Genomic DNA, 13,555 nt, shown 5'->3' with positions numbered 1-13,555 from the left:
TTTGTTTTAATTACTATTATTTTATTTTAGTGTTATGATAATATATTGATTATTGACTAACCGACAAGCACATATTATGCAGCAATGTGATCACGTATTTGGTTTGGGAATATATTCTATCTGTCTATCAGATATTGTAGTTTATTATATTGCGAATTTAAAAACTATTTTGTGAATTTCGGTATATAATTTTAAAATGAATCCGTGCTAAAAACGTATAAAAAATGCGGTTATAGAGTAGCTTTAATTATATTTGACTTTTGCTTTTTAAATGTGCTAAAAACTCTACCTAAACGTCTAAATGTTATTTGTTTCTTCTAATTTAATTGCACCTACCTAAAATGTGCATCTTATTAATAAATTGATTTGCCACAATATTCTCACATAAAGCAATTATCATATTGTTTTAATAAAAAAAAGCGTCACTACCCAGAATAAGCACACTCCTCCAAGCATGGTTGGCAAAGAAACAGTACACACATGCTCCTCCGAATGTATATACCTTCTCAAATAATGAGGTTCCCGCGCTGTCCCTTGTCATACAATAATTATGATATATTTAAATTGGTAAATCATTATAGATCCACCATAAGCCATGCCAGATCAATAGTTACGTCCCAAATATATATATATATACAGTGGGGATATCCTCCGGACGTCCGGATGGAGGAAAAAAATGGATGAAACATGTGCTTCAATTGTTAGCTGTTGGATGGCAAGGAAATAGGGTGGACGGTCAAGATTATATCTTTTTTTTTTTTTTTCCCCCTCCCATTCAACCTTCTTCCTCCCCCACCCCTCTTCCACCCGACACCCCATGTGAATTAGGTGAAAAGTAGAAAAACATTTGAACTCCTATTTCCTTCCTCTCACACCTCTCTTCCACCCCATTCAACACCATTCGGCAGCCATCACCCACTGTAAAGACCACCCACATGTCGACGAGCCAGCCAACACTAGCTGCATACTACGTACACCATTCTCTGTTTTCAGCTTCCGATAAAAGACCACCCACATGCCCACAGCCCACATCTATCTTCCCTGCTCCATCTAATCTAATAAACCATGATCCTTATTACCAAAAAACTAAATAAAATAAAATAAACAATGATCCTGATTTCCTGACCACCAACCACTCTTCTTTATAATTTTTTTTCCCAAAAGAAATACAAAACTAAAATGTCAATGTGTTAGATAAAAACTCCACCGTGTCAATAAATTACACATCTTCTGTTAAATGCGAGTAAATATGGTGACAATACGCTTCTAGAACTAGAAAATTACATGATTTAAATAGGGAATCCACCTAAGTTAAGAAAAATTAAAGGTTTGTGGAAGGCCAGTAATGTAGTTCATGAATCCTCACCCAATGACCACCTATCTTCTGTCTTTTGTGGTCTGTATCACTTCACCTTGCAATGTATTTTACATGTTGAGTGAGAAGGTGCTTATGAGTTGAGCCATAAGTTCAGTTTGAACACCACTAATTTACACTGCAAATTCAATGAAATCCAACGACCAGCATCTCAATGCAAATTTCCTTGCACATCCACCTGCACACTCAGCTAAACAACAACTTTCCACTACAACAACCACAGCACAAGCAGCAGCTAATTATGCACGTTATTAGCCACAGTGGGTGGTATGTATGAGCTTACAGTGGGTGATGACTGCCGAATGGTGTTGAATGGGGTGGAAGAGAGGTGGGAGAGGAAAGAAATGGGAGTTCAAATGTTTTTCTACTTTTCACCTAATTCACAGGTGGTGTCCGGTGGAAGAGGGGTGGGGGAGGAAAGAGAATGAACGGCAGGGAAAAATAAAAAAAAGGAAGATATAATCTTGACCGTCCACTATCAGGACCCGTCCAGAATTCCTTCCCCGGAACCCTAGACAGCCCTGATCCCAGGGAAACCCTACCAGACCCTCTAATGGAAAATCCGGCAGAACCTCCCCTAAGGGATTTACTTACCACAAATTTACCTGCACTGAAAACACACTTCAAAAATATCCCCTTATTCCTCCCACAACTACAAACTGGTTCCACAAATTGCAGCACTTCAAAAATAAAACAACAGCAGCAACCCAGTGCATAAAGAACAATCACACGTCCAATACAGTATACAGAGCATTATACAACAAATGTGGAATTTATAAAATGATAGATAAGAATGTAATACAAGATAGAGAGGAAAAAGGGAAGAAAAACTGCTTGAACCTTCGGCAACGAACTGAGACGTTGGGCTCGTCCCGGACAATCAACGTCTCCAACCTGGACCTAGGGGAACGGAATTTAAGAGTGTGAGATGCTAATCATCTCAGTGAGTGACCCTATCTACTAAACACCTTTAATAATAATAATATAAAAATAAGGGAATTTAATTAAGCAATACCGAACAATTAAATAAATAAATAAATAAACAATTGAAGTAATACTTTCTCTCAAAATCCTCACTAGTCACTCCGTTGGAAAAGTTCCCATTTTTAAAACATTTTCACAAAACCCGATTACTTCCCGAAAACCAAGGGACCAAATAATTTAACAAACAACAAATAAATAAATAAATACCCCAAATATAAATAAACTATAATAAATTATAATAAATAAATTTTAGAACACCTTTGGGGTTTTAAACTTTAATTGCAATTTACACCGACAATTACACCTGACGCACCACACCATATACCGGTGATGCCCTCCGATACCCAGCGTCCCGAGCACCGACTGGCGGGAGGTTAAAGAGAGAAACCTGCAGTGGTCACTTCGGCGTCCCGACAGTACCGACTGCTAAAAACCATCACCCGGCCAAGGAGGGGGGCGGCTGTGCACAATAATAACCTTGCCTGCCCACGGTCCAATGGCAACTCACGGGTGAAGTAATAACCGTGCGCTAAACCAGATAATAACCGCGCACTACCACGTGTCCATACACCATACACCAGAACACCAATACTGTATGAGTGCGTCTAAAAATAACAATAATAACCAACCGTACCGTTTTACAAAATTACCGTGGGAAGTATACCAAATTTTCACAAAACACCATCCCACATATTTTTATTCAACAACCCGGTACGAAAACATCGATAACAGATAAAACCATACCTTTTCTCGTAATACGAGATTCAACAATTGAAATACCGCGGGCATAATTTATAAAATTAAACCAAATATTTTCGTAAAATATTTAACCCAATTATGCCCGAAAATTATTACTTAAAATCATGTACAATTAATACCGAAATTCACTTCGCTCATGCATAGTAATAAATTAAACCACAATAAAATAATAATCGGGAATTTCTTAATGACCCCAAAATTTCCATTTATTACCAATGGGTAAATATATATAAAATAATATTTTTCCCGATTATATTTAAAGTACACCACATAAGCAGAAATTACAAATATCAAATTAATACCACATAAATACAATTAATTATCCAAAAAATATTTTTAAAGGTGGGTCACTCACCTGGAGCACGTAATTAACCCATGATCCACCACGGGATCAATTCTACGACTCACCGGTGCTCCTAGAACAAAATTCACAGACAGTCAAATAAATTAATATTTTATTCGGGTAAATAATACCCGGTACCCGGGGCTTAAACGCAAACGTTAACCAAAATAGGCGAATGATATACCGAATCGAAGCTTGTGAGACGAGGATCACCAATCCGGTCTCCGTCGACCCCAATTCCACCGGAGGTGGCCGGAATTTGGCCGGAAAGGTTCGGCCGGTTTTCAATCCCTCATATCTCACAAACCGCTTCGAATTTTTGAGATTGGAGGCCATTTTTGGATTCAGAGGACCCAAAATAGGGGGATAGGAGGCTCAATTGGGAGTGGGCTGGCCGGAAAACACAAGAAAAGAGGAGAGAGAAACTTGGCCGGCCGGCGGCTTCTCCGGCCCGATCGGCGCGCGTCCGGCGGCGACTGGCCGTGAAACTTGGCGGCAAAGCTCGCGAGGTGGCGGGCTTCCTTGGTGGCTGGCGCGTGAGGGCTATGGGTGGCCGGAATTTGAAACACAGGAGAGAGAGGGACGGTCGGGAGAGAAGAAAGAAAAGCTGCGTGTGTGTGTGTATTTCGGGGAAGAAGAAGGGAAAAAAAGAAAAGAAAAAGAAAAAGAAAGAATGGTGTTTTCCCACGTGGGGAAAAGAAAAGAAAAAGAAAAAGGAAAAGAAAAAGAAATAATTAAATAATATTAATAATAATATTATTATTCAAAAATAATAAAATAATTTGATTTTTTCACATGGTTGACATGTGGCATTTCACCATGGTGACACATGGCCATTTTCATTGAGTCACACGTGGCACATCGTTATACGTGTAAAAATAATATTAAAATAATACAGTATTTGAAAAACTTTACAGGTCCATAACTTTCAAACCACATGTCCAAATCGGACGTGCCGCTAGTCTACGGACTCGTATCGACGAGCACTTCACAACCATGTATGAGTCAACGCTCAACCTTGCATGAATAAAAAGTCAACTCCGGCACCCCTTGGACAGTTTGGACCTCAACTTGTTTTGCTCATAACTTTCAAACCGTAGCTCCGTTTTCAACGTGCTACCAGTCTACGAACTCGTGCCAATGTGTACTTCGTAACGGTACCTCAGTCAACCTAGAATTCCAACCGAGTCAAAAAGTCAACTTTTGACCCCTTCGGTCAACGGTCAACGGTCAACCTCGGTCAACGTGCAAAAATTCCGACATGGTTCGGGACGGGGTGTTACATCCACCCCATCTCCTTGCCATCCAACGGTTGACAATTGAAGCACATGTTTCACCTATTTTTTTTCTCCATCCAGACGTCCGGAGAATAGCCCCACTGTATCTATATATATATATTTATATGTTTCTATATATTATCTCATTTATGTAGGTGTTCATAAACTTGGTCTGTAATGCAACCATTAAAAATAAATCTATATATATATATATATATATGGCAATGACTATTAAACTCCTCCTATGTCCAATTTATCAAAAAATAAGTATATAATATTTCAACTCTTCGTAATCTGCCAACTCATCGCATATATAAGTAATGTATGTCCCATACTTGTATACAACCAATCCTCTCAATAATCAAATAAATAAATAGTTTGTCTATTAAAAAATTGGACAAATAAAAATTAGTATAATAAATTATAGACAAACACTCTTCTACTAATAAATTTAAAAAAGTCCAATTACTTCATAAATATTAATTAAATATCATTTATATGCGGTTAATATTATGATTATTAATAAATTTAAAAAAGTCCAATTACTTCATAAATATTAATTAAATATCATTTGTGTATGGTTAATATTACCATTAATATTACCATTGATATATTTAATTTCATTTCGGTTTTAAATATAGAAAAATAAACATAAAAGATAACTAATTGTTTAAGGTATGTTGGTCTAAAATACCAAAAAAAAAAAATTTCTTCTAAACATCCAAATTATTATTTTTAAACAATAATAATAAATTTGAAAATTAATTATATAATTAAAAAAGCCTTAATAAAGCTACTTTTATTTTTTGGGATATAACAAATGATTCTGAATAAGGCAGATAATACCCTTTTTAAATAATAATTATTTTTTGGAGCAAAATAAAGTCTTGAATAAGGTTAATTATTTATTTTGAAAATAAATAATATTTTTTTGAATAAATAAGGGCATAAATAAAGCTAAGTTCATAATATTTAGTTTGAGAAAGATAATAGCCATATATGGTCATTTTTAAAATTGATTCAAATAACAGGAAAAAAAAAAACTTTGATTTGGACTAATGGGTTAATTTTAGGAATTTAAGAAAATTTTTATTCTTGATTTAAAATAATATTTGTGTTCTTATCAAGTTTTGAAGGTTTTCACCTATAAATAGACAATGAAACAAATGATTTTTCAACTTTTAATCAATCAGATATACAACTATTAAACAATATTTTTTTCCTTAATTCAATTTTTATTATAATATTTTTTTATTATAAAAAAAATTATTGTTATTTTCTTTTATCTCACTTAGTTGACTAAATTTATATTTAAAATCTTCTTTGTTATAAAGCATTTAAGAATTTTTAAATTGTTTGTTCTCCACAAATCAGTACAATTACCTATTATATTGCGTAATTTTTATTATTTTATTATCATATTTTATTTATTTTTCTCATTGAATTTAGAGTGATATGCTTACACCCACTAAAAAAGATGCCCAAATTGTTTTATTTTTGCAAAACTATCAAATAATATTAATGAAAATTATAAAACTGATAATAAATTTAAGCTTTGATCTTTATCCATAAAAAAATAATATAATTAATTAATTTAATTTGATTTAAATATAATTAGTTATTATAGATTATTTTTAAAATCATTAATTGTAAATACATATACTGTGCATCGCACGTGATCAATACTAATATATATATATATATATATATATAGATATATGTTTCTATATAAATATATAATATTATCTCATTTATTTAGGTATTCATAACTTGGTCTAGTAATGCAGCCATTAAAAATATATCTTCTAGTCTCAGGTTCAAACCTTAATAAAAGTGAAAATTCATTTTCCCATTTTGTAATTAATTAATTTAATCTGATTTAAATATAATTAATTATTATAGATCATTTTTAAAATCATTAATTGTAAATACATATACCGTGCATCGCACGATATCAATACTAATATATATATATATATATATATATATGTTTCTACATAAATATATAATATTATCTCATTTATGTAGGTATTCATAACTTGGTCTAGTAATGTAACCATTAAAAATATATCTTCTAGTCTTAGGTTCAAACCTTAATATAAGTGAAAATTCATTTTCCCATTTTGTAATTAAAATATGTAAATATATATATATATATATATAGCAATGACTATTCCTATGTCCAATTTATCAAAAAATAAAATAAAATAAATATACAATATTTCAATTCTTCGTAATCTGCCAACTCATCCCATATCTAAGTAATGTATGTCCCATGCTCGTATAAAACGAATCCTCTCAATAATCAAATAAATAAATAGTTTGTCTATTAAAAAACTGGTTTGCTACTTTTTTCGCCTTTACGTACTCCTCCTTTGTCCAATTTATCAAAAATAAATAAAATATATAATATGATATATCAACTCTTATAATCTGCCAACTCATCCCATATCCATATAATGTATGTCCTATACTTATATACAAACAGATCCTCTCAATAATCAAATAAAAAATAAAAAAAGTTTGTTAAGTTTTTTTTTCTTTAATTAATTAATAATCTCTATCAGCAATGGTGTCAACTTTGAACAACTTTCTTGGTTCCATACTTTAATAGATGTGATAGTCAAGCGTCCTATCCAATACTTCAAGTGTCAAATAATCCAAATAAAAAGTAAGAATATTTCTCTGAAAAAGCTTATTCAATTGTATCATTCAGTAGAGCATCTTCAATACAAAACACTCAAAGCAATTATAAAGTAATTCTCACATTTTAGACCAAAATGACAAAGCTATATTTTAGTATAGTATTACAATTGGAAATGCTAAAAAATATGACAATGCCAACTTTTTACCAACACAATTTTTTTTTTTTTGTCTTTTAATTATTCCTATTAGCTCCAAATCTATTTAAATTTAGGATATGTGCTATATACGTGTGTGTATATATATATATATATATATAGAGAGAGAGAGAGAGAGAGAGAGTAAGGTATATATATATATATATATACACAGAGTAAGGCTACGGTGCAGTCTGGCACCAAAGTCGATATTTTTTTAAAAAAACATCGGATTTGCTATTAAAAACGTCGACTTTGGCACTAATCCATATGCAAATTGTCGACATTGTAGCCTCATCCATTATATATAATTTTGTTATAGCAAGTTTTAGTGAGACAACTCAACCAACTAATGACTATGACTACTAGTGTTATTTTCACAAATCCTATACATATATATATATATATATATATATATAGAATTTGTGATATATATAGGATTTGTGAAAATAACACTAGTAGTCATAGTTATTAGTCGGTTGAGTTGTCTCACTAAAATTTGCTATAACAAAATTAAAACTATGTTTGGACCTCTCATTTGAGGGCCTTAATTGAAAAATATATAAATTTACCAAAAGTGAAACTAATTGAAAAATCAAGAGAACTAAAATGTATTTTAATAAGTCATGGACTCATGGACATGGTGTGGAAAGCATGCATGTTTGTTTTGGTGTTTCCATCGGCCCTGCTAGTAATCGTGTCCTCAAGCAAGGAGTTGCTTTTATATAAGAAACCAACGCCTTTTACCTATTCTTTACTTTGAAGCGTACCACAATTCCTCCTTTTTGTTTTTTTTTTTGAACAGGTGCATTCCTCTATTACCAACTTGTTTGTCACATTACCTTAGGATAACAATTTTGATATTATTTTGATTATAACTAAATTTGAAGGCAAAGAATTGAATATGAAAAGCGTACAACTATTTGTTGGTGGATGATAATGGGCCAATGTTTTTTCTACTGGGAGTATTAATGGGCCGACATACATAAGGTGAATAGGCCCAATATGTAAGAAAAGAGTCCAAGCTTCGTCAAAATTTTCAATTTCCCTCCTGCGCCACCGTCTCCTTCTTCGAAATTAGGGTTTCTTTATTTTTCTGCACCTTCTTCAAAAACTTCAGCCTCTCTCTCTCTCTCTCTCTCTCTCTCTCTCTCTCTCTCTCTCTCTCTCTCTCTCTCTCTCTCTCTCTCTCTCTCTCTCTCTCTCTCTCTCTCTCTCTGTGTGTGGTTTTAAAGTTTCCCAAATTAGATACTAAGAATGGGAAAAAAGAAACCCAAGGACCTTGGAGCGACCCCAAACAACGACGCATTTTCAGCACAATCAGATATTTTCAAAACTCTATTCGGCGACGTGAATGAAAAAAGCGCCGCCTTTTCTATCTTCTCCGACGACAATCCGTTTAGAAGAAAACCACCCCAAGAGCGAAATGAAGATGGCGGTTCTGACAAACCTGATATTATTGAGGAGCCCCAGAAAAGGAAGAGAAGCAACGAGAACGAACCCGGTCGAAGTTCGGATTCAGACGGTGGTGAAGGTTTTGAATCTCCATCGGAGGCTAAGAGATCGAAGAAAGAGAAATTGCAGAACCCTAAGAAATTAGGAGGTAAAAATCCCAACTTTGGTTCTGAATCGAATGGTTTAGGTGGAGATGATGAGGTTGTGACAAGGAAAGTGAAAGAGAAGAAGAAGAGGAAGAGGGATGAGCTGGAGGTGGAATACGAGGCAAGGAAGAATGGCAACTTAGAGGATAGGGAGGATGGAGAAAAGGGTTTTGGTGGAGAAGTTGTTGGGAACAAGAGAAAGGCTGTGGATAATCCGGCTGATATGTTGGTTTCGAAGGAAGTTTTCGACGATGAAAGTAAGCTTTTGAGGACTGTGTTTGTCGGCAATTTTCCATTGAAGATCAAGAAGAAGGCATTGATGAAGGAATTTAGTAAATTTGGGGAGGTTGAGTCTGTGAGGATTCGTTCCGTAACAATCTTGGATGTGAGTGTTCAATTTGATTGCTGCTTTTAAGCTTCTTTTTTTTTCCTTTTTTTTTTTTTCCTTGGTTAATATTAATGTCCTATCCTCAGACCAAAAAACCAAGAAAGGGAGCAGTACTTGCAAAGAAACTTAATGATGCTGCTGACAGGTAATGATATTGAAATCTAATTTATATAAATCCTTGAAGTGTTTTAGAAAGTATTGGCTTATTTGATCCCTATCAAAAATCCATTTCTGCTCATCCTTAATAGCATGAATACTATTCCTTCTTCTTCTATTTGAAAGACGTGAAATAAATTGGAGTTCCTATCTCCTTCATGTAGCCAAACTTCTCTCGATTTTTGTCTAACGATTGATTCCCATCTTTCTCTATGCATTCTCAATTGATCTAGGATGGATGACTCTTTGGAAAAATCTCTGGTATCCTCTTGTTGAATGATCTTCAATTCTGCTTCTAGCTCTTGTATCTTCTTGTTTGCATAACCAAAAATCTCCTTATTTCATATTCTTAAAGCTTTAGAGGTCTCCACAAGGCTTCTTTTTAGCTTATGATAGTCCATTCCAGGACGGCAATCCGCATTCCATGATTTTTCGATTACGTAAGAGCTTGATTTATTAGAAATCTAAGTCTTGAAAAATCTAAACGGTCTCCTGTAACACCCCATTCCAAACTACATCGAAATTCTTGCATGTTGACCGAGGTTGACCGTTGACTGAGTGGGTCAAAAAATTGACTTTTTGTTCCAGGTGAAATTTCTAGTTGACCGTGGTACGGTAGCGAAGTACATGATGTCCCGAGTTTGTAGACTAGTAGCACATCCGAATCGGAGTTACCGTTTAAAATTTATGAGCAAAATAAGTCGAGATCCAAACTTTCCAAAGGTGCCGGGAGTTGACTTTTTATGGTTGTAGAATTTTGTTTTGACTTTTATATGGTTGTAAAGTACTCATTGATACAAGTTCATAGACTAGCGGCACGCTTAAATTGGACATCTGGTTAAAAAGTTATGGACTCGCAAAATTTTTCATATATCGTATTATTTTATATTATTTTATTAGTGTGTAAAATTGGAGGCCACGTGTCGAGCCCTCAGCCATTCCCGTGAGTGCACAGTGGCACCCACGGGATGGCTTCTTATTGGCTCAACCCGCATGGGAGCCGTGTGAAGAGAGAGGGGAGGAAAGAGAGAGAAAGCTAAAGAGAGAAACCAACCGGCCACCGCCGATTAGCCATTTTTCGGCCACCCTTTCCATACACGCATCACCCCACCTTGAAGACCACTTGAAAACCGGCCAGCCAGCCAAAAATCATGGCCAACCGACCCCCGACATGCCCGGATCGAGACTTTTTCCGGCGGCCGCATCGATTTCTTCAAACCCAGATTTCTCCCTACTCCGGCCTCCGTTTGCCTCACTACTGGTCCCGTTGAGTCACTCATTCCCCGATCTACCTTCACACCAAAAATCAAGGCTAGTGGCCACCGGATGCGCCGCCGGCGGTGATGGGTTCCCGTGACCACGGCGGCTCACCGGGAAATCGACTTTCGGGTGAGTTTCCAGCTACACCGCCCATTCTTTCCCACTAATTTCGACCCTTTGAACCCAAATCCAGTGTCCATTTTCCTCAATTCTTAACGGATTGTGAGAACCAAGGGTCTAAAATCTGAGAACTTTCCAGCCACCTCGAGTCCAATCTCCAGAAAATTTTGGTTGTCATTTGTGTTCGCTCCCCGGGTACCCATTTGGGAGTTATTTGATTAAAATATTAAAATAATTAATTTTGTGTATTGTGGATATTTTAGGTGCACTTGTGGGCAGTAAAGTTGATCTTGCAGAGGATCTCGATTGATACACGTGCTTGAGGTGAGTGACCCACCTTTAAAACTATTTTGGGTGATTAATTATATTTATTTTGTGCTAATTTAATACTTAGAAATATGCTCATGTGGTGGAATTTAAATATAATTGTGGTGAAAATTTATATATATATATATATATATGCCCATTGATGCTAAATGAAAGTTTGGTTTATTAAGAAATTCTTGATTATTATTATTGTAAATTAATTGTATTTATTACGCATGAGCAAGGTGTTTTCATTTAATTAATTGTATTTGAATTTAATATTATTTTTGGGCATGATTTGATTTTAAATATTTCAAGGAAAATATTTGTTTAAGTTTGGTGGTTTCAAATTATATAATTATGTCTTTGGAATATTAATTGATGGATTTGAACTTGATGGATTTTAAAGTGATGGATTTATGATGAATATTAAAGAAAAAATGTGGGAATGTGAGTTTGAAAAATGGTATAAATCCCACGGTGAATTTTGAAAAAAAAATTGTGTATTTTAATATTAAATTGGGTTATTTGTTTTAGACGCACTCATACAGTACTGGTGTTCTGTACTGTATATATGGATGAGCGCGCAAGTTATAATGTCTCCCGTGAGTTGTTATCGGACCTAGGGCAGACAAGTTTTATTTAGTGCACATAAGTCGCCCCCTTCCATGGCCGGGATAATGGTTTAAGCAGCTGCACTGTCGGGACGCCGAAGCGACCATATGCAAGTTTCTCTCTTTAACCTCCTGCTGGACGGTACTCGGGACGTTGGGTATCGTAGGAAATCACTAGTATATAGTGTGATGCGTCAAATATTATTTTGCAGATATAAATTTCAAATCCTAAAGGTTTGAAAATCGTATTTAAATTAAATGTATTTAATTTGTTTTATCATCTATTTATAATTATTTAAATTATATTTTTGACATTGTTTATTAAATCAAATTTTATGAATTATATATTGAATTTTTCTTTTATGTTATATTTCTTTAATGCAAGTATTCTAAATTTATTTTATTATATTTCATTACATTTTATTCGTATTTAGATTATTTAATTATTTATTAAATTAATTATTCATTGATTTTTGGGGCATAAAATATTGGATTTTGCGAAAATGTTTTAAAAGAAGAACATTTCCAACGGAGTGAATGGTGAGGGTTTTGAGATAAATATTATCTTCAATTAATTATTATTTATTTACTTATTTATTCTTAATTAACCAAATGTGCTATAATTATCGTTATTATTATAATTGTACAGTAGATAGGGCCACTCACTGAGATGATTAGCATCTCATATTTTAAATTCCGTTCCCCTAGGTATAAGGATTGGTAGACGTTTTTCCGGAGCGAGATTAATCTTCGTCGCTATCGTATTTCGAAAAGTTCTCTTTATTTTCATTTATTTCTATTGTAATATTTCTTTCATCCTTGTTGTATAATTTCTATACTTAATGGTACTTTATGAAGCTCTGTATATTGTCTTGGACATTTATTTATTAATTATGCACTGATTTTCTATTATTAATTTGAAGTGCTGCAAAATTGTGGAATTAAATTGTAGTAATGTGAGAGGAATAAGATGGTGTATATAGAAGTGTGTTTTCAGTGCAGGAAAATTTTGGTAAGTCCAACCCTTAGGGGAGGTTCTGCCGGATTTTCCATTGGAGGATCTGGTAGGGTTTCCCTGGGATCAGGGCTTGTCTAGGGTTCCAGTGAGAAATTTTGGACGGGTCCTGACATCTCCTCCTTTTCTTCTTTTCTCCTTCTTTTCTAACCAAAATAGGACAGTGATCTGATGCTTCAAAATGTAGGTGTTCCACAACCATCAAAGGGTTGTTGGCAAGCCAATCTCTACTCACTATAGCTCTGTCAAGTCTTTTCCTGATGAGAGCCTGCCCACTCTGTCCATTGTCCCAAGTATAACGTCCTCCAATGAAGCCTAAGTCAAAACCAGCCACTTCCTGAATAAAGTCTTTCGAGTAGAGTTTTCTTCTCCATATGTTATAGCCTCCAAACTTTTTAGAACTCCCAATAATCTCATTAAGGTCGCCAAATACGAATGGCTCTAGAAACTTTTCTTTTCTCCATTGTAGGGGGACCATAACACACCAGCAAGCTCCAAATAAGTTTTCCTTCAACAT

At 34.4% G+C, this 13,555-nt stretch overlaps 1 protein-coding gene and 1 long non-coding RNA gene across 3 annotated transcripts; one reads left to right on the top strand and one right to left on the bottom strand.

The window, feature by feature from the left end:
* Positions 1 to 2,064: 2,064 nt before the first annotated feature.
* LOC132804296 (uncharacterized) lies at positions 2,065 to 4,093 on the bottom strand. Its single transcript, XR_009639423.1, has 3 exons — positions 3,646 to 4,093; positions 3,474 to 3,534; positions 2,065 to 2,275 (listed from the first exon to the last, which is right to left on the bottom strand). It is a non-coding gene; the product is annotated as an uncharacterized LOC132804296 (long non-coding RNA).
* A 4,657-nt stretch (positions 4,094 to 8,750) lies between these two features.
* LOC132804099 (uncharacterized) lies at positions 8,751 to 11,497 on the top strand. 2 transcript variants are annotated; one of them, XM_060818032.1, is made up of 3 exons: positions 8,751 to 9,564; positions 9,654 to 9,712; positions 11,367 to 11,497. In XM_060818032.1, the coding sequence occupies exons 1-3, from the start codon at positions 8,836 to 8,838 to the stop codon at positions 11,383 to 11,385; spliced, it is 807 nt and encodes a 268-aa protein (XP_060674015.1). In that variant the 5' UTR covers positions 8,751 to 8,835; the 3' UTR covers positions 11,386 to 11,497. The 2 variants fall into 2 exon arrangements, with proteins under 2 accessions (XP_060674015.1, XP_060674016.1); XM_060818033.1 differs by lacking the exon at positions 11,367 to 11,497 and adding an exon at positions 10,312 to 10,457.
* Positions 11,498 to 13,555: the final 2,058 nt, after the last annotated feature.

The sequence above is a fragment of the Ziziphus jujuba genome, chromosome 6, assembly GCF_031755915.1.
Source record: "Ziziphus jujuba cultivar Dongzao chromosome 6, ASM3175591v1".
Classification (NCBI taxonomy): Eukaryota; Viridiplantae; Streptophyta; class Magnoliopsida; order Rosales; family Rhamnaceae; genus Ziziphus; species Ziziphus jujuba.
Note: the sequence above shows the minus strand (reverse complement) of the source record. Positions and strands in the feature narration are given on the sequence as shown.